General features: G+C 33.8%; 1 protein-coding gene across 1 annotated transcript; it reads right to left on the bottom strand.

Moving 5' to 3' along the window:
• Nucleotides 1-378: 378 nt before the first annotated feature.
• Nucleotides 379-17984, bottom strand: LOC129740697 (muscle-specific homeobox protein tinman-like). Its single transcript, XM_055732464.1, has 3 exons — nucleotides 17400-17984; nucleotides 7675-8369; nucleotides 379-1038 (listed from the first exon to the last, which is right to left on the bottom strand). The coding sequence occupies exons 1-3, from the start codon at nucleotides 17621-17623 to the stop codon at nucleotides 536-538; spliced, it is 1422 nt and encodes a 473-aa protein (XP_055588439.1). The 5' UTR covers nucleotides 17624-17984; the 3' UTR covers nucleotides 379-535.
• Nucleotides 17985-18287: the final 303 nt, after the last annotated feature.

Here is an 18287-nt window from a genome sequence, read left to right on the forward strand (position 1 = left end):
CTGGTGCTAGCTAGTTGGATTTGGGAATGACCTGCTTCAGGAAAGTTGATTGATTGTAGGTTGAATAATTTTTTAAATGTTTTTTATTCAGAGAGTTTAAATTATAGGTGGAAGATTATGAGATATTGATCAAATTCCTTCAGCAAAACCGGTCCAGCGAATAAAAAAGTAAAACTAACGCATTTATGATCGGAAAATTAGTTTTGAAGCTATCGAATTTCATTAGCTGCCTCTGTCATATCGAAGATTATCATCAATTGAATGATTTAGAAGCTAACGATGTTGACATGACCCAGATATCCTTCTCTCACACCCCAGCAATGCAGTATCGAATTTCTCCAAGCTATTCCCAACATTAAAAGAAACCTTTTTGGTGATTTCATGCTTAACTTTATTCATAATCTGGTATCTATTCAACTAAATTTACTAGTACAACAATAAAACTTTGGCACTTCTTTGGTTTAAACTGCACTTTGGTTCATATTTACAAATAAAGCTAGTTTAGTGATTTTTCATTAACTTTACGGGCACTTTTCTACCAATAACCTTTCTGTTCGTAGTACGGGTTCGAGGAAGGGCCGTACTGTTCCCCGGAACTATACTGGATGCCATAAGCCGGATAGGGTGGTGGTGGAGCCACGGCTACCGACCCAAAACCGGAACTGAACCCACCACTGCCAATCGATTCCTCACCATAGTCCAGCGGAGATTTGCCAGATTTATCCGGATCCGGCATCTTCCCGGCATCCTTGATGGCAACCGTTGCAGCAACTGTCGCCGCATTTTCGATCTGGATTCGTTTCGATTTGTAACGGCGGTTTTGGAACCAGATTTTCACCTGCGTCGGGGTGAGCTTCAGGATTCCAGCAAGCGTTTCTCGTTCCGGTGCCGAAAGGTAGCGCTGCTGTCGGAATCTTCGCTCCAGCTCCAGCACCTGACCCTGGGAAAATAGGATCCGGGGTTTCCGTTTGGCCCGGAGTTTGCCGTTCTTGCGTAACTCGCAACGACTCGACGTCACCAACTGGGTGTTGCATTCCTCTGAAAAAAAAAATCAATTAAATTTAATTTAATATTCATTGTAAAATATATCAGATCTCGAAGAGATTTCAAAAGATTTTGATCGAATTTGGCACATCATAAAACTCTTGGTGTCATGAGATTATTTAAGCATTTCCAAACGTTAACCGTTTTTGTAAAGGGGGCTTTTATACAATATTTTCAAAAATATGATTAAATTCGAACAGTTTTTAAACTCATTTTGTCAAAAAATGATCTATATCTATAAAAATGAATGTTTGTCTGTCTGTTTATTTCCTATAGACCAATTTGAAATTTGGTATGTAAGAGTTTTTGGGGTCAGAGATGGTTTCTAAAATACTTTCAAACCGTTCCAACTTAAAGGAGGGGAGCTTCCATACAAAAACAATTAAAATATGACACAATTCGAACATTTCCCGAAAAATACTGAACCGATCAACTTGAAATTATGTGTGACCGTTTTCAAGAGCAAGAGCGCTTTCCAGGGCCATAGGAAGAACCAGCTCATGGAGGGGGGTTTGGTGACAATTTTTTTCCTATAACATTTTGAATTGTTAAAATATTTTAAGGTTCTATGTAATTTTTCAAGTTTTAATCGCATATGGTTTTTATTTCTAACTTTCGAAAATAAGTCCTAGAAGTTGCGAATTTCAAAAAGTTTTAAAAAAATAATCAATTTGAGAATTTCATTTTAAAGAAAAACTTTTATGTTTTCTTAAATAAGAAAGTAGTAAGCTAGTTCTTTTCAACCACAAGCATGACCGTTTCAGACATTGATAAAAAAAAACAAATATATAGGAATAAAAGTTAATAAAGTTTGCAGTTGATATCAGATTTATTTCCTATTTATACTTGAAGAAAAATGTTCAATAATGAAATTATTCTATCAGCTATATCGGTGAAAATTTATATTCTTTGAGAAAAGATATTTGAGAATTGAAAGATTTTAGACTGATAGAAGATTGGAATAAGGTGAAAGTTGTTGAAAATGAGCGGAAGGGTAATTTTTATTTGAAAAATGTGATGAAAAATTGTTCAAATTAAAATTACCCTTCCGCTCATTTTCAACATCTTTCACCTTATTCTAATCTTCTATCCGTCTAAAATCTTTCAATTCTCAAATATTCTTTCTCAAAGAATATAAAATTTCACCGGTATAGCCGATAGAATTATTTCATTAGACTGAGTCGATTTGGGGTCATTTTTGAATTTCTCAAACCCTGGGGTCTTAAAAGCTTTGTTTTGGTCCAAAACTCATCCATGATTTTTTGCAGAATTTTTAAGTAACGTTTACATGAGTAAATTTGAACTTTTAGGTTTGTATGGGAAAATTGAATATTTTGTACTGAAAAATCAACATCAGTTTTGTTTCTTCTGTGGAACCGAGCCTGCTAATGGTTTTTGTGCCAATTTATAAATTTCTTACAGGAAATTTTCCGCTGAACAACTTTGTCGAATATCATCACTTCGTATCTTTTTAAACAAAAAAGTTATTAGCTGTTTAACAGGTGTATGTCTTTTTGGATTGATAAACCATGAATTCAATTGACACCACTGCTTGTGCCCCACGAAGTATGGCATGAAAAGTGGTCTTGCAATACTTCTCTAGGCACCCAGCAGTGGAGTCAATTGAATTTCTTGTTTATCAATGCCAAAAGACATACACCTGTTAAAGAGCTAATAACTTTTTTGTCTAAAAAGATACGAAGTGATGATATACGACAAAGTTGTTCAGCGGAAAATTTCCTGTAAGAATTTTATAAATTGGCACAAAAACCATTAGCAGGCTCGGTTCCACAGAAGAAACATAAATGATGTTGATTTTTCAGTACAAAATATTCAATTTTCCCATACAAACTCAAAAGTTCAAATTTACTCATGTAAACGTTACTTAAAAATTCTGCAAAAAATCATGGATGAGTTTTGGACCAAAACGAAGCTTTTGAGACCCCAGGGTTTGAGAAATTAAAAAATGACCCCAAATCGACTAAGTCTATTATTTCATTGAATAAATTTACGGCGATTAAAAATCTTCTATAATAAATAATGCTAAACAAAATAACAGTTAAATATGATTTCAATTGAATTTAAAAAAAAATGGTTTTCTCTAAAGTTAAAATTTTATTTTATATTTGTGATTTTTTCGGTTTGTGTTCCCAACATCTCTGATTGAATATAAAATTTGAGTTTTGAATCCAAAATCAAAATCGATATTTCAATCTTGATTATAAAATTTAACTTCAAGCTGATTCCGAATCAGAGTACTACCTTTTGAACCTGTGTTCGATATCAGAATTTCGAATTAAAAACAGTTTACAGATAATAATAATTCACTACTTATGAACCAAAACGCGAAATTTGGATTAGATTTCTCAATTTGAATTCTGAATGGTTGGTTTTCAATCTGAATACTTTCTTCAGTTATTTATTCGAAATTCAGCTTGTGAATCTGAAAGAAAATTGCGAATGATGAAACCTTTTCAGATATTTATATTCTAGATCACCATGAACCTTTCTTTGGATCCAAAGTCCAAGTCAAAATTTCATATCTTAAAATAGTTTTTAATTTAAAATACTTTGTTTTCATTTCCGAAAGGATGAATTTCGAACATAAAGGTTCTTAATAAAACAGAAAAAGTCTGGTAAAAAAACGACCATTTGTGTTCAAATTTGATCTGAAATGCTCTGCCACCTTTTGAGTGTTTTGCCTGTTTGGCTAGTTCGACGTTGAGAAAAACATAACATAACATTTTTATGTTCGAAATGCAAAACCGAGTTTCTAATCAGGATTTTTTTTTTCAATAATGATTTAAACTGAAGTTTAATAACAATAAACTGGAAACAGAATCCAAATCTTTATCACAAACATCGAATTTTAATGATTATAAGCATGTGCAATATAAACATAATAAGCAATGTTGGAACCACAAAATCCGGGATTATTCTAGCCTAAGCTTTCCAGATATTTTTCTCCAAGTATACGGGCCGTGCAAATCCGGGATATATTCTGAGATATCCGCCAATATCAAAGTTGTTTAAAAAAAAAAAATGATGAAAAACACTTGAATTTTGCTTTAAAAAATCGATCTTATTAATTTTGGTAAAATAAACTAAAAAAAATTAGGTGTAAAATACAGAATCTTAAGTCTTAATTCAATTTTTTGTTTAATTTTGTAAATAAAGTGCAAAACTTCGGGCAAAATCTGGGCGATTTGGCAAGCATAGTCTGATCTTATTTGAATTCGATATTCGGGACTAAATTTCTATCAACAAGTAAGAATTTTTTTGAAAAACTTTAGTAGAATTATTGACCTGGGATAAGATTTTAAGGTGCTGAATCAAGATTGTTACTCTTGAATCATTTTATTCATTCATCAAAATTTGATTTGTATTTTGAAATTTTTCGTTTTAGCGAAAAACATTTTGCTTAGAAATTTTGGACCCTCATGGGGGGGGGGTTTAACCCCCAAACCCCCCCCCCCCCGTTCCTACGGCCATGATGCTTTCTATAATACTTTCAAACCTCTCTCAAACCCATACAGAATTAAACAAAATTTGGCAGAATTTGAACAATTTTCGTAAACTACAGAACCGATTAACGTACAATAAGGTGTGTAGCCGTTTTCAAGACCGGAAATAATTTCAATAATTCTTTCAAACCCTTAAAAAACTAGAAAGGAGGGGGGACTCCCATACAACATGTTTAAAAATTATCAGAACTTTAACAATCCTTGACCCTAACTATGATTTTATATCGATGGGCTGACGTTAAATCAATAAAGCACAATTACAATTACAATCCTCGAAGAACTTTTGTTAAACATTGATAAACGTAAGCTTTTTGACATAATGAGATGATTTATTGAAATGACAAATATAATGAAAATGATGATTGACAGACGCTTCCCACTTTTCACGAATGAAGACGCTCATATTCAAAAAATGTAACTTACATGTCATTAACCAAACTAATGTCTTAATGTTTTTATAAAGTTTAGCACACTTTTTGATAATGTGCCAATGTCGACTCCTCCCACATCAAAAAGGGCGATTATTTTTTTTAATTTAAAAGGTTTTTTTTATTGTTATGAGGATTCCTATTATTGTTGTGTAAATTTAATTGAAAAAGAAATTTATTTTGATTATGGTGTCTTTAACGAACTCAATTTTTTCAATGGAAGGGTTAGCAAAGCATACCGGGTCAGCTAGTTCTGATATATTTTCTGAAGGAAGTTTCATGTTGTTTTTATCAACTCTGAAATTCATTTGTCATGTTGAATTTTGGTCGAAGAATTTTATTTCTAAATCTAAATTTAATTCTGAAATCAAATTATGATTTGTGATTCTGCTGTCTAGCGCTTTTGGAACTCTACTTTCATTGGTTTGCTCTTGAATTTCAAGCTTTTGTCTAAGATATTTAACTTTATTTAGTCTGAAATAAACTAAATTTAATTTTAGCCCTTCGTTTCAAAAAGTAAGAAATTTATTTCCAATTATTTTAAATTCATTTTTAAGACATAGGTAGTTGAACAAATATGAAATGAAGGATAAATTTCTAATAGCAAATAGCAAAAAAAATCACATTTTACTCTGTTGTGTTGTGAGCAGGGTTGGTAAATTTCGCCCGTCACGCTTGACCCGACTAGTTTTTTTTTCATCAAACGACCGGCACCTTACTCAATTGACGGAGCCTCACTACTCGCATGACGGATAAAGCACGACACCAATCAACATTTCTCCGTCATGCGACTGGCGAAGCTCCTACACATCCTCGATCGGCTGCTGTCTGCAGGTACAACTAATTGAACGATTTGCTGGCAGAGAGCAACAATAGCAATAAAAAACTGAAAACGGGCTTGCTGGCAGGAGCAACAATAATAATAAATGCGTTTCTTTTTCGTCTTCGGTCGTCTTCGGCTTGCTGGCAGGAGCAACAATAATAATAAATGCGTTTCTTTTTCGTCATCGGTCGTTGAAATGCGATTGCTTGACTAGGTCATTATTTTAGCTTCCAATGACTGGGGAATGAATGACTGGTAAACGAATTGACTGGTCGTTAAGGAACAGTCAAATGAGTTTGAAGGACCATTTTACCGTTGACCGTTGAATTTTGCCAACCCTGGTTGTGAGCCTACTTGGTTGAATGATTCAACTGAATCAAAGCCATCGGAAGATTCCTTTTTTCCTTTTAATTCAAGTTGACAAAGTTTGATATTGAACTAGTGTTCACTATCTCTAATAATCAACTGAAATCCATCTTAGGATCGACTAAAGATCCAGTGGAGCTCCTTCGTAGATCTGGTGTGTACAAAATCAGTTGTTCAGACTGTGATAAGGTGTACATTGGACAAACCAAAAGGAAATTGATTGATAGATTCGAGGAACACAGTAGACTACTTTAGGGTAAAATGGTAAAACAGTCGTAGCTCCATTTTCCGATGCGTGTGATGGCTGAAATAGCCTTCATCCGATTTCTCGGCATAAATCACACTAGAAAGGTTTCATTTGCTCCAAAATTTTCTAACTTTGAACTTTATAAAAAATGTTGGGAATTTTAGGGTAAAACGTTAATCCACTTTAAAAGGCGAGCGGTTTCTCAAACAGCATTCGTTCGATTCCTCGGAAAAAACATACACACAGGATAGGTCTATTTTTGTTCAAAATGTTTTAGTCAAAATCAGTGTTTTTCTAGGTTGTTGGCAAAATAAAGGGGAATTAGGGGTTAAATTGGCATTCTATCTTTTCGCAAGCTCGTGTGGCGTATGAAACTATGTCCAATCGATTCTTCGAACATTTTTACTAAAATAAAGTATATTTTCATAGATATGTTTCAAGAAGGAGGGAAGATATTGGATTTTTTCACGATTGATACACTTTTTGCACCATTGTGCACTGTATGACAAAATTTAAAAAAAAAATCATGGGAAGCTTTTATTATTTTTATAATTTTTGTCATTTTGCCATTTTTGTCATTTTACTACTTTTGTCATTCTACCACTTTTGTCATTTTTGTCATTTTTGTCATTTTTGTCATTTTTGTCATTTTTGTCATTTTTGTCATTTTTGTCATTTTTGACATTTTTGTCATTTTTGTCATTTTGTCATTTTGTCATTTTTGTCATTTTTGTCATTTTTGTCATTTTTGTCATTTTTGTCATTTTTGTCATTTTTGTCATTTTTGTCATTTTTGTCATTTTTGTCATTTTTGTCATTTTTGTCATTTTTGTCATTTTTGTCATTTTTGTCATTTTTGTCATTTTTGTCATTTTTGTCATTTTTGTCATTTTTGTCATTTTTGTCATTTTTGTAATTTTTGTCAGTTTGGTAATTTTTGTCATTTTTGTCATTTTTGTCATTTTTTTTATTTTTGTCATTTTTGTCATTTTTGTCATTTTTGTCATTTTTGTCATTTTTGTCATTTTTGTCATTTTTGTCATTTTTGTCATTTTTGTCATTTTTGTCATTTTTGTCATTTTTGTCATTTTTGTCATTTTTGTCATTTTTGTCATTTTTGTCATTCATGTCAAACTTTTATTGTAGCTTCGAGACATTCGAAACCGTTGTTAAGACATTCGTGTGAACAAAAAGAACCTAATCGTCCATGCTCCCTCGAAATTTTAAAATCATCAAACCTACTTTGTAACATTTCCTCCTCGCTGCTGGTGTTCATCTGGCATAGGCTATCGAGTTCCTGGACATGTTCGGAGGTCACCCGCCGGTGCGAACTGCTGCTGAACGAAGGTTCCCCCACTTCAGCACTTTTTTGTTTTACACCGGAACCACTCGAAGGTACGTTTCCGGTGACGTCATCGGTGGAAACCTCACCGGAATCAGTGGTTCCTCGGGGACTCAGATGCCCATTGCTCAGTTGCTGCATCGCTTCCAGACTGGTGGAGCGGACTTCTTCAATGTGGAAGGTACATTCCTTGGTATCGACCACGACCCCCAAGGACATCTCGAGCTCCGAGCTGGAGGATTCCACATTTGGGATCGTCGTTGGGTTCAGCAGCTGATTGGGGGAGTGTTGTTGATGGTGGTGATAGTGCTGCTGTTGTTGCTGATAGGTTGCACCGTAGGGCGGTAGACTGTGAGGGAGTGGGTGGTGATGATGATGGTGATGATAATGAGGGGGTGGTGCCGAGCCCGGATAATCATAGCAAGCTCCGACGGATGAGGTTGGACTCGAGAAGTTCGAGTAGTCATGGTGATAGTGATGGGCTGTCGCTGGAAGGTATCCGTGTGGTATCATCTGGTAAGGATCGCTGGGAGTGGAAGGATAAGCATTCTCCGAGTATCCTGAGTAGGCGATGCTGAGATGGGTTGATGGTGAGCTGCGGAAATGTAAAAAAAAAACAATTAATTTCAAACTATGCCACCTTTGCAAGTTAGCTTTTGTAGAAAAAGAGACAAACTGATAGTTTTGTGAATTGTCAAAGACGTCGATGCTTAGTAATGGGCAGCTCCAATTGAAAAATTGATACAATGGAGGGTTGAATGAAACCGGATGTTATAAGAAAGATAAAAACAAGAGAAAGACTACCGACGAGACTCCTCATACTTTGGTGTTTTAAAATGTAAATTGCCCATAAACGTCATCGTTGATTGGTTATCTTTCGAATACAGTAGATATTGAATACAAAACGTTAGTCCAAACGATATATTAGGAATATAAACCAAAATGTGATTTGTCAATGACCGGACAAGAAAATATTCAAAATTAAACATTATTTCAACTTGAAATATTCATTTTTTCATCTCAATAGTACCCTCAAATGGTTAGCAGAAGATAAGAATTCAGATCGAAAATATTTTGGTCCTCTGAGAAACTTTAAGTTTTGCTGTGCGGGCATAGACAATTTTTCTCTAGTTTTCTCGAAACAAATGTTTCATTCTGATTTGTCTTAAAAACTACTATGAAAGGCTTCATAGAATATTTAGAATTCGAAAACCTGCACTCACAAATCCTGTGCAAGTGATTTGAGTAATTTTGCTACGTTTTTGTGCCATTGGTGACGACTTTGGCGAAGTAATTCGTATTGTCTAGCCATAGACAACACTTTTCGAAATTAGTGAAAACTCACATAAAATGATTTTTCTGACCTCATGAATATATTGTAAATTTTTTTTTTTCTAATATAGTTTAGTGATCATATAATTGATTCTCTTTAAATCGTTCGAAGAATGAATATTTACGAAATTTTTTTTTAAGAAGTTATTACTTAAAAACTTTAAGTAACAGACAAGTTCCTCCCATTATCAATTTTCAAAATTTGACAGTTTTACATAAAATAATAATTTATTGTATAAAACTACCCTTTTGAGCCATGATCAAAAAAGGGAGTCCTTAGAAAATAATAATTGTTTTGCGATGCTTTATTTTTTTCGGAATTTTCATTCTTTAGAATTATTCATCCCTTATATTTTGTAGTCGAAACACATCTGGTCGAATTTGCTCATAGGGCTTTTCTAAAATGGCTAAAAGGCTTGCTTTTCGTACCGAAAAAATATTATCGAAAAGTGGTACATTTTGACGCGGTTAAATAAAACTACTTTTTTTCAACACTATTTTTAGGTCCAAAAAAGCAGTAGTGAGTAGTGGAAAGAGAACTTTTCGACACTGATAACAGTATCGAAAGGTGCATTTTTGATTCAAATTTTTTTTACATTCAAAGGTTCAGTCAACGACCTACTTGATCAGAAATTTCAGGGTTAAGTAGCATTTCTTTTAATGGATGAGTACATAAAGTTCACTCATGATAATAATTTTAATGGCATGTGCGGCGGAATGAAAACTAGAGAGAATTTATTTTATAGAATTTGAAAGAAAGGTGGATAGACAGGCATTAGTGCGCCAATAGGAGAAAACTTGATAGGTGTTGAAATTTTAGGCTAGAGGGCATGTTGACGAAAAGCTCCCATCATATAACAAAGTTCGCTCATGGAAATTGGACAAAATAAATCATAAACAACGTAGATATAAATCACTTTTGCAACATTCAAGTTCATCAATGAGTGCATATAGCTTCCTCAAGGGAATTTGGTAGTTCTATTTGTCTGCCAATATGTAACTTTTAAAGCCTTCATTTAGTAAGAAATGTGACTTATGGTTGCTTGGGTAAGAGATATATCGCAACTGGAATCTCTTACAAAAATCTAATTTCCTAGTAAAATGTGTCAAATGGAGCGAAACAACAATGCTGTTACTTTAGAAAAATAAATAAAATACATTTTCTGAGCTATTGAAATTTTACAAAATTTGATTGATTGATCTTTTTTCATAATTTTCGAATGTTTCCATCATGAATAGAAGTTATCAAAAATATTCATTCCGATATGTCAATCGTTGAGTAATGATATGAACTTCATAAGGAGGTTTCCATTTATTACGTAAAGCTTAGTGCAGTTTACTCTTCCGAGGTCGGAGGGGTTTGTAACTCATCAGAAAAATTTCCGGCCCAAAAAACCCATTTAACTAACTTTCACGAAAATCGGATCAACCAATCATACGAAAACATTTCTGCAAATTTTACTATGTCTGGGATTTTGGGGACCCAAGCTTCAAATGATAGCTAAGGGTGTAAGCAACAAACTTTTTTAAGGCAGCTACTCAGAAAAATGATGTTTAGAGGTCGCACTGGTTTGATTTTTTGAAAAAGGCCATTTTTTCGACATTTTGTCCTAATACCATTTTCAGATCTTGAAAAAGTATCAAACATGTGTTTCTTATATTTTTTCAATTTTTTTTTATAATGTAAGTTTTAAACTAGAAATTTATTGGGTCTGTTTTGGACTCTCAATTTGTGAGTATGATTTTTTTAAATTACGCAATACTATGAATTTTTGTGAAAAAAAAATTTACAACTCACAAAAACGTGTACTTTGGATTAAGAATTTCAATCAACATTGAATTTAAAAGATTTACAACGTTCTGATGTGCAACTTTGCAGAAGAAAGTGTATAGCTATTACTTGTCGTTAAAAAGTTATTCAAGTTTTTCTGAGTGAAAAAGCCACAAATTTCAAACTTTTGCAAAAAATTGTTTTAGCCATAACACATTCACCAAACCGTCACCCAAGTATGGGTAACACGACCTTCAATCAATAAAAAATCCAGAAACTTGGAATGGTCCTTTCTGCTGATTCAAGGATCGATAAAAGGATGAAAAAATGATATCAGGAGATTATTTGGTTCTTAGATTGCTCGAAACTCATCCACATCATAATATAAAGCAATTCTTATCAAAAATTTGAAAATTGTGACTTTTTTTCATAGTGAAACTTGAATTACTTTGAAACGACAAGTCATAGCTATTCACTTTTTTCTGCAAAGTTGCACATAATAAGGTCGCGCATCTTTTGAATTCAATGTTGATTAAAAATCTTAAGCCAAAGTACACTTTTTTGTTAATTTTAATAATTTTTTTTTTACAAAAATTCATAGTATTGCGTAATTTTAAAAATCATACATACAACTAAGGGTCCAAAACAGTCCCAATAAATTTTTAGTTTAAAACTTACATTATAAAGAAAAATAAAAAAAATATTAGAGACACATGTTTGATACTTTTTCAAGATCTGAAAATGTTATTAGGACAAAATGTCGAAAAAATGGCCTTTTTCCAAAAATCAAACCAGTACGACCTCCAAACATAATTTTTTCAGAGTAGCTGCTTTACAAAAGTTTGTTTCTTACACCCTAGGCTATCATTTGAAGCTTGAGCCCCTAAAATCCCAGACATAGTGCAATTTTGGGCCACCCTATTCTGCATATGGTAAAACACGCCAGCTAGTTTCCAACGTTTAATGGCTTCTACTCCACATTCAGTGCAGGAGTACCATTTGAAAAAATGTAAAGTTTTTGCTACAGGCCATTCAAATCCTAGAGCCACAAAAATTTGCACAGTTGTTTTAGGGCCCAATAGAAACCCGACACCGTTTGATTCATTTTTTGGCACAATTCTGATCAGTATAATGCTCATCGTAATGTAACGGTATTTTTCTTCGAAAATTGCCATTGAGAAACCAAACCATTGAGAAAAAAATCGAAGTTTTTGAATCCCAACCTGTTTTTTAGATGAAATATTTACCCTGAATATTGACTACTGAACATGTATACATTTTACGATAAATTTATTACTTGAACTGAGATATGAAGAGGACTTTTCAAAACATTGTTAAATTAGCTTTTACATTTGATTTTCGAAACGATTTTCAGATGATATTTAAAAAAAATCAGTGCGAATATTGAAAAAACATTTGACCTAGCTCCACTGAGCAGCATTCAAAATCAAAACATTGAAAACTCAACCGGTTCTCGAAGGGGGGAAAACGGAAATTTTGTCTAGGGGAAATCTCGTTTTGCTGATTATTTCGATTTGGCCTTCCGGTGGAATAAGACGGAATTGGCTATAGAAGCGCAGATATTTAAGGCTGCTGCTGCTGATTGGTTGTTTTGATTTGCCTTCCTGTGGCGTAAGACGGAATTGTTCTGTTATGTTTGTTATGATTTGGTTTTCCGGTGGAAAAAGGCGGAATGGATTTGGAAGCTCAGATTTTCAAGCAGCTTCTGCTGATTGTTTTTTTGATTTGGCCCACCGGTGGAAAAAGATGGAATTGGCTAAGGAAGCGCAGATTTCTCATATTCGAGTGTAATTTGGTTTTTGAGTCTTTTTGCGTAGCCGTGCATTTGCCGTGATGCAAAAGGACACAAAAACTATTTTGACGAATAGGTTTTTGGGACGTTATGCATCGTCGCGAAAATTTCTTCTAAAAAGTTCGGAAATTCAAGAGAAAATGTAAAAAAACTGTATGTAGGAGTGATGAATAGCTATCTTATAGCTTAATGAATTGCTGCAAATTGTTAGGTGAGTACAATTAAGTTCCAATTTCCCGTGTGAATATAGCCAGTATTACTTATTTCCTTACAGAGGCAGCCAAAATAATTGAAACAAATTGAAAGCAATGGATACTTTTACGCGCTGCTCGAATGACCAGTAGCGTCACAAGTGAAGGCCGGACTTGTCCAGGTGGAGTCCCAAAGATTCGTCCAAAAAAAGAAATGATTCCAGAAACCTTTAAGCGATAACTTTCGCGGTTTTATTGGATCGGTTTAAATGTTAAAAACATATTTTTTCAAGTAAGCAATGAAATAAGGAAGATTCGGGCCAGTTAGACTAAATTTTAGCATCAAAATATGGAGTAAAAAGACGTTTGCGCCAAATGAGAAAAGCAATAGGTCGTAAGTACATCTTATTTAATATTGACTAAACTAACACTTATTCCGAGTACATCAGTACGTTCTGCTTCCATTTTTACTGTGATTGTCGAATTTGCATTCGAATTTGACCAACATTCATAAAATGAGAATTGAAACTTTGGTTCAAAACTTAAACAGCGATTTTCTCGAATCATATCAATTGGCCCATACGACCTAATCAAAACAAACTCTAGAAATGGCTTAATAAGCGCAGATTTTAAGGCTGTTGTTGCTGATTGTTTGTTGTGATTTCACCTTTCGGTGGATAAAGATGGAATGGCGTTGGAAGTGCAGATTTTAAGGACTGTTGGGAAAAAAGAGAATCGGCTAACGAAGTGGAGATTTTTAAGGCTGCTGCTTATTTGTTTTGATTTGGCCACCCTGTGGAAAAAGACGGAATGGATTGACATTTGATCACCTGTCTCTTTCCAATTGACTTCGACCGATTTCTATCAGATTGAAACGATCCTGCAGCCGAGCTGGATCGGTTTCTACTAATTTCAACTTGCTCCATTAAACAACGTTGACAGTTGACAGAAACCAGTTGAAACCGATTTTTACCAACGATTGACGAAGCTAATGTTTTTTTTGCGGATTGTTCCGGCTCCGGCAAACAAAAGTAGAGAGACAGGAAAAGCACAAATTGGGAAGGCTTTAGTGCAGAATATTTGCAGATGGGATGAAGAATATGCAGAAAAAAAAACATTTGAAAATTGAATTGAGATGAGAAATATTTGGGATATAAAATTTTGTATTTTAAAAAACAAAAGTCTGTAAATTAAAGATTCTTTTGAGAATAGAGTTGAGAAGGAATGCAGAGATGAGATGAAGGATTAGCAGAAATTAAATAAAATTTGTAGGATGGAGAATAAAGATGTGGAATATGGAATAAAAATCAAGGATATTTGGTAAATCCAATTTGATTCTAAAAAAACAAAAGTCGGCGCGTAAAAAGTTTAAACTGAGTATAGAGGCGATAAGACATGTAGGGATAAGATGAAGAATATGCAGAAAATGAATCAAATTTAATCAAAAATAAAATAAAGTTATAGTTGTATTCGGCAACTCTGAAGATAAATAAAATAAAATAAATTTCTATGGCAACGTTTGCTATTTTGGCAACACTGGCAAACAAACAAAACAAAGTCAGTTATTGATCTATTCTTGTGAGCGACAGACGTGTCTAAGTGAATCTCTATATTGAGATTTGTAAAATCACGACAGTTACGTCATTTTGATAAAATTAATCGTTTCATTCATGTTAAGAGGTAAGGGCTGAGGCCTTTCGATAAGATATCAATCAAATTGATATTTACTGAATATCTGATAAACAAAATCAATACAAGTTTATTACAGGTTCACAGATTATAATCCTTCCTTTCGTTTATTGACTAGGTAAATTTCAGTTCTCCTTCGCACCTTGATTTCTAGTTTCCAGCAGTATTTGATTTCGGAAAAGTAATTTTCTTAAATTTTCTTAGTTTAGTCAGGAAAAACTATCGCCTATATATGTAGATAGGTTTTGAACTCTCACTCATATAGTGGTTTTGGACCAGAAAAAGCGTGGGATCTGGCAATTTCCCTCACTTGAAGAGTTTTTTAGCTTAAGCAGTTCGTTTTCCTAAAACCGAACACAAACAAAGACAGGATCTCAATGAAATTTGATGTTTCCTCTTTAAGCGTACTACTTACTCTAAGCGTACATCTTTCGAAGGTCTAGCAGCATACCATCTTACAAATGCTCAAACCACCAACCCACAGAAAGAGTACTAAGTATGCCGTGACCGGGATTCGATGTCATGCCCACTGGCTTAGAAGACTTGAAGGCTATCCTCTACGCTACGAGCTGCGGCAAATCTGCACCTTTTCTAATCTGAACAACTGTTTTAAACAATGCTTCCTGTAAACCTCCTTTTCCACAAGTCAACAAAATTCACATTTTTTTAGTTACAAAAAATAAAAGAATTGATTTTGACTCATTTGAAGGCGTTGAATCCAAAAATGCCATTAGTAGTTTTTTCATCAGCTCTTATTCTTCAGCTTTTAAAAAAAAATGGTAATTTAAAATCGCCTTTGAAAATTATGCTTATTTTACGCAAAAGATGCTGAAAATAAAGGTACAGACCTCGTTCGATTTTGGCAACACTCCCGAACATTTTGTGTTTCTATAATCAAATGTTGCCAAAGTCGATCGGTTTTTCATTCAACTTTGTTCACTTAATTTTACAAAACATAACTATTATTATAATCATTTTCATAGTTTTAAGACCATTTTTGATCATTTTTTAGTCATATTTTGTTTTATCTTATCATGTTTTTGATGCATTTTGCTCTGTTCTTTTTTTTGTCATGCTTGCTATTTTTGTTATTTCTTAGTTATTATTTGTCATTTGCCTTTTGGTTGTATTTGTTTTCTTATTTTATGAAATTCTAATTATTTTTGTAATTTTTGAGTATTTTATAATTTTTTCAAAAAATTTGGTTATTGTCGTTGTATTCTATCAAAATTCAACTAACTAGAAAAATTATTTATGATGTTTGACCAAGTTATATTGCTCCTGTTATAGCGAAAACTATAAGGCTATACACTGCCGGCCAAAAGTTTGGGATCACCCGCTAAAAAACATGCAAATTTTGATCGTTTATATCTCAGCGGTCTTAGGACATATTGCAAATCTTCTGATCTTGTTTGATAGATAATGAGCAAAAGCCATTTCGGAGGTATTTTGCCCAGAAATAATGTTTTAGTTTTGCACTTAACCTAAAGTTATAACATTTTGAAAAAATCGCACTCAATATTCTAAGCCGATCATCTCGGGATAGGGTGGACCAATTTTCAAAATTTGAGTTGCATTAGAATCCTTATTCTATACTTCTCAAAACACAATCAAAAAATTTTTTGCAAAAATTTAAGAATATCAAATAAACACTTAAGTTATCGTCCAAAAGTTTGGGATCACCCCTGAGTATGGTGTATCGGTCAAAAGTTTTGGATCTTTCTTTCAAAAACATGCAAATTTATCTCATTCATATCTTTCTCATCTAACATCCTATTGCAGATCTAGAGGGTTCATTTGTAAGCTTAGGAATTGATGTTTTTTCATATATTCATACAAAAATTATATGTTAAAGTGATAACCATAAACAAAATACCTCATTATCTTTCAAATGAGATTAGAAGATTTGCAATATGTCCTAAGACGGCTGAACGAACGATATGAACGAACAAAATTTGCATGTTTTTTAGCGAGTGATCCCAAACTTTTGGCCGGCAGTGTATATGTCGCTTCAAAAAACCGTTACAAAAATCGAATGTTGCCAAAAACTAACGGGGGCTATATTTCAATGAAAAACTTTCCCTAAGACCACTAGTAATTTTAACTTCTAAGAAAGAAAGTTATTGAAGTTTTCTGTTCCGTTCCAAATTGTCAGTCTTCTACTAAGTTGTTTCATGAATTAAAATTCAAAATGTCCAAAGATTTGTTTCAGTGATGTCAAAAATAGATGTTAAACAATTTTTCAAAATTCTTAAATTATATCCGTTGTATTTCTGAACCTATAGGGTTAATTTTAGAAAATATTCGGATCAAGTTATGTCAAGGGCCGGAACTATGTAAATAAATTAATATTTCCTGAAAATAGAATACCTAGACAAATTTTAATCCTAGATCGTTAGTTATCAACGTTTTGAATTTTATAACTTCTTAACGTCATATCACCAAAACAAGAGGTGAATCTAACGAAAGATAAGAGTCAAGGCGAAAAAATCTTCCAAAATCAATAACTGAAGCATTAGCATAAAAAAACTGTAACCTTGTGTATCTAATTGAGAAGAAGATGGCTTATCGTTGTAAAACAATAATTTATAGAGAAGAGCTTTGATTATAATCAAAATATTATTAAATTATTATTTATCCAAAAAGCCGGACCTCGATGTATAAATATTAAAAAAAAATAAAAAAAAGGAATCTCTCCTGTTGTAAGTGTGATTCTAAACCCATCCTTTCATATAGTATCAAGATTGCAACAGTTGTTGTAGATAATATGAAATAAGGTCGGTAAATCTTTTAGATTTCTGAAAGTATCCGCTTGTTTCCGAAACTAACCTCTCCATGGTACATCCAAGATAATCCGCTTCTGCTGCCACCGTCGCGTTTGATTGATCCACCATGTTAAGAATATCCTTGACCGAAAACGGTGTACTACTATTGTTCGATTCACTGGCACTTGCTGCGGCACTTCCGCCGGAACCGGATGCTACGTCCAAACAATGAAGCTGCTGTTGTTGTTGTATTGGCATCAACACATCGTAATAGCTCTGTTGTAGCATATTTTCAGGGGTTATTCGTTGTGTAACACTTTAGTTCACTCCTTAAGATTGATCATAACACTGATAATCCTTTTACGGGCATTGATTGATCACTTCAATTGGCACCCGCTTGACTCGAGTGATTCGATTGTCACACTTGTTATTATGAGGATAAGATTGTTTCATCCCCTCATCGAGAATCCACTTTGTTGAGTTTTGTCAAGTGCCCCACTTGATGGTGGTGGCCACACGTATTCATACAGAAAAAAAATCACAAGAGGGTTAAAGGACGAAATTTTAGCAACTGTCAAGAGACCCTCCACTGATTAGAGGGGTGTAAGAAATGGTCGAATAGAGAAAAAAAAACGCGACCAATCGCGAAAAGCTCATCCGATCGACTGAAAACCTCGGAGCTGCTGCAGTCCAGTGAAAATCCTTCGAGTCATAGAAACAACAAAAACAAGGAATTCTGAGACATGGTCCAGACCCGGAAAACCCTACGGCCACAGAAAAGAGAAGACAACAGCTCAATTTGTCGTCGATTGGAGGTTTCTGTTTTCCCTCTTCATTCCGCTATAAACGATATTCAAAGGGATTTTCCTACCAGCAGGAAAAAAAATGAATAATAATTTCAACGAAGGAACAGAAAAACCACTTGAGAGAGCGTGCGACCGGAGCGGAAAAT

The sequence above is a fragment of the Uranotaenia lowii genome, chromosome 1, assembly GCF_029784155.1.
Source record: "Uranotaenia lowii strain MFRU-FL chromosome 1, ASM2978415v1, whole genome shotgun sequence".
NCBI lineage: Eukaryota > Metazoa > Arthropoda > Insecta > Diptera > Culicidae > Uranotaenia > Uranotaenia lowii.

What these genes read in the sequence shown, in the direction of transcription:
- LOC129740697 (XM_055732464.1), bottom strand. Translation starts at nt 17,623, where the DNA reads ATGCTACAACAGAGCTATTACGATGTGTTGATGCCAATACAACAACAA. An exon ending in CTTGGATGTACCATGGAGAG is followed by an intron (nt 8,370 to 17,399) that starts GTTAGTTTCGGA and finishes ACATTTCCGCAG; the next exon opens with CTCACCATCAACCCATCTCA. An exon ending in CGAGGAGGAAATGTTACAAA is followed by an intron (nt 1,039 to 7,674) that starts GTAGGTTTGATG and finishes TTTTTTTTTCAG; the next exon opens with AGGAATGCAACACCCAGTTG.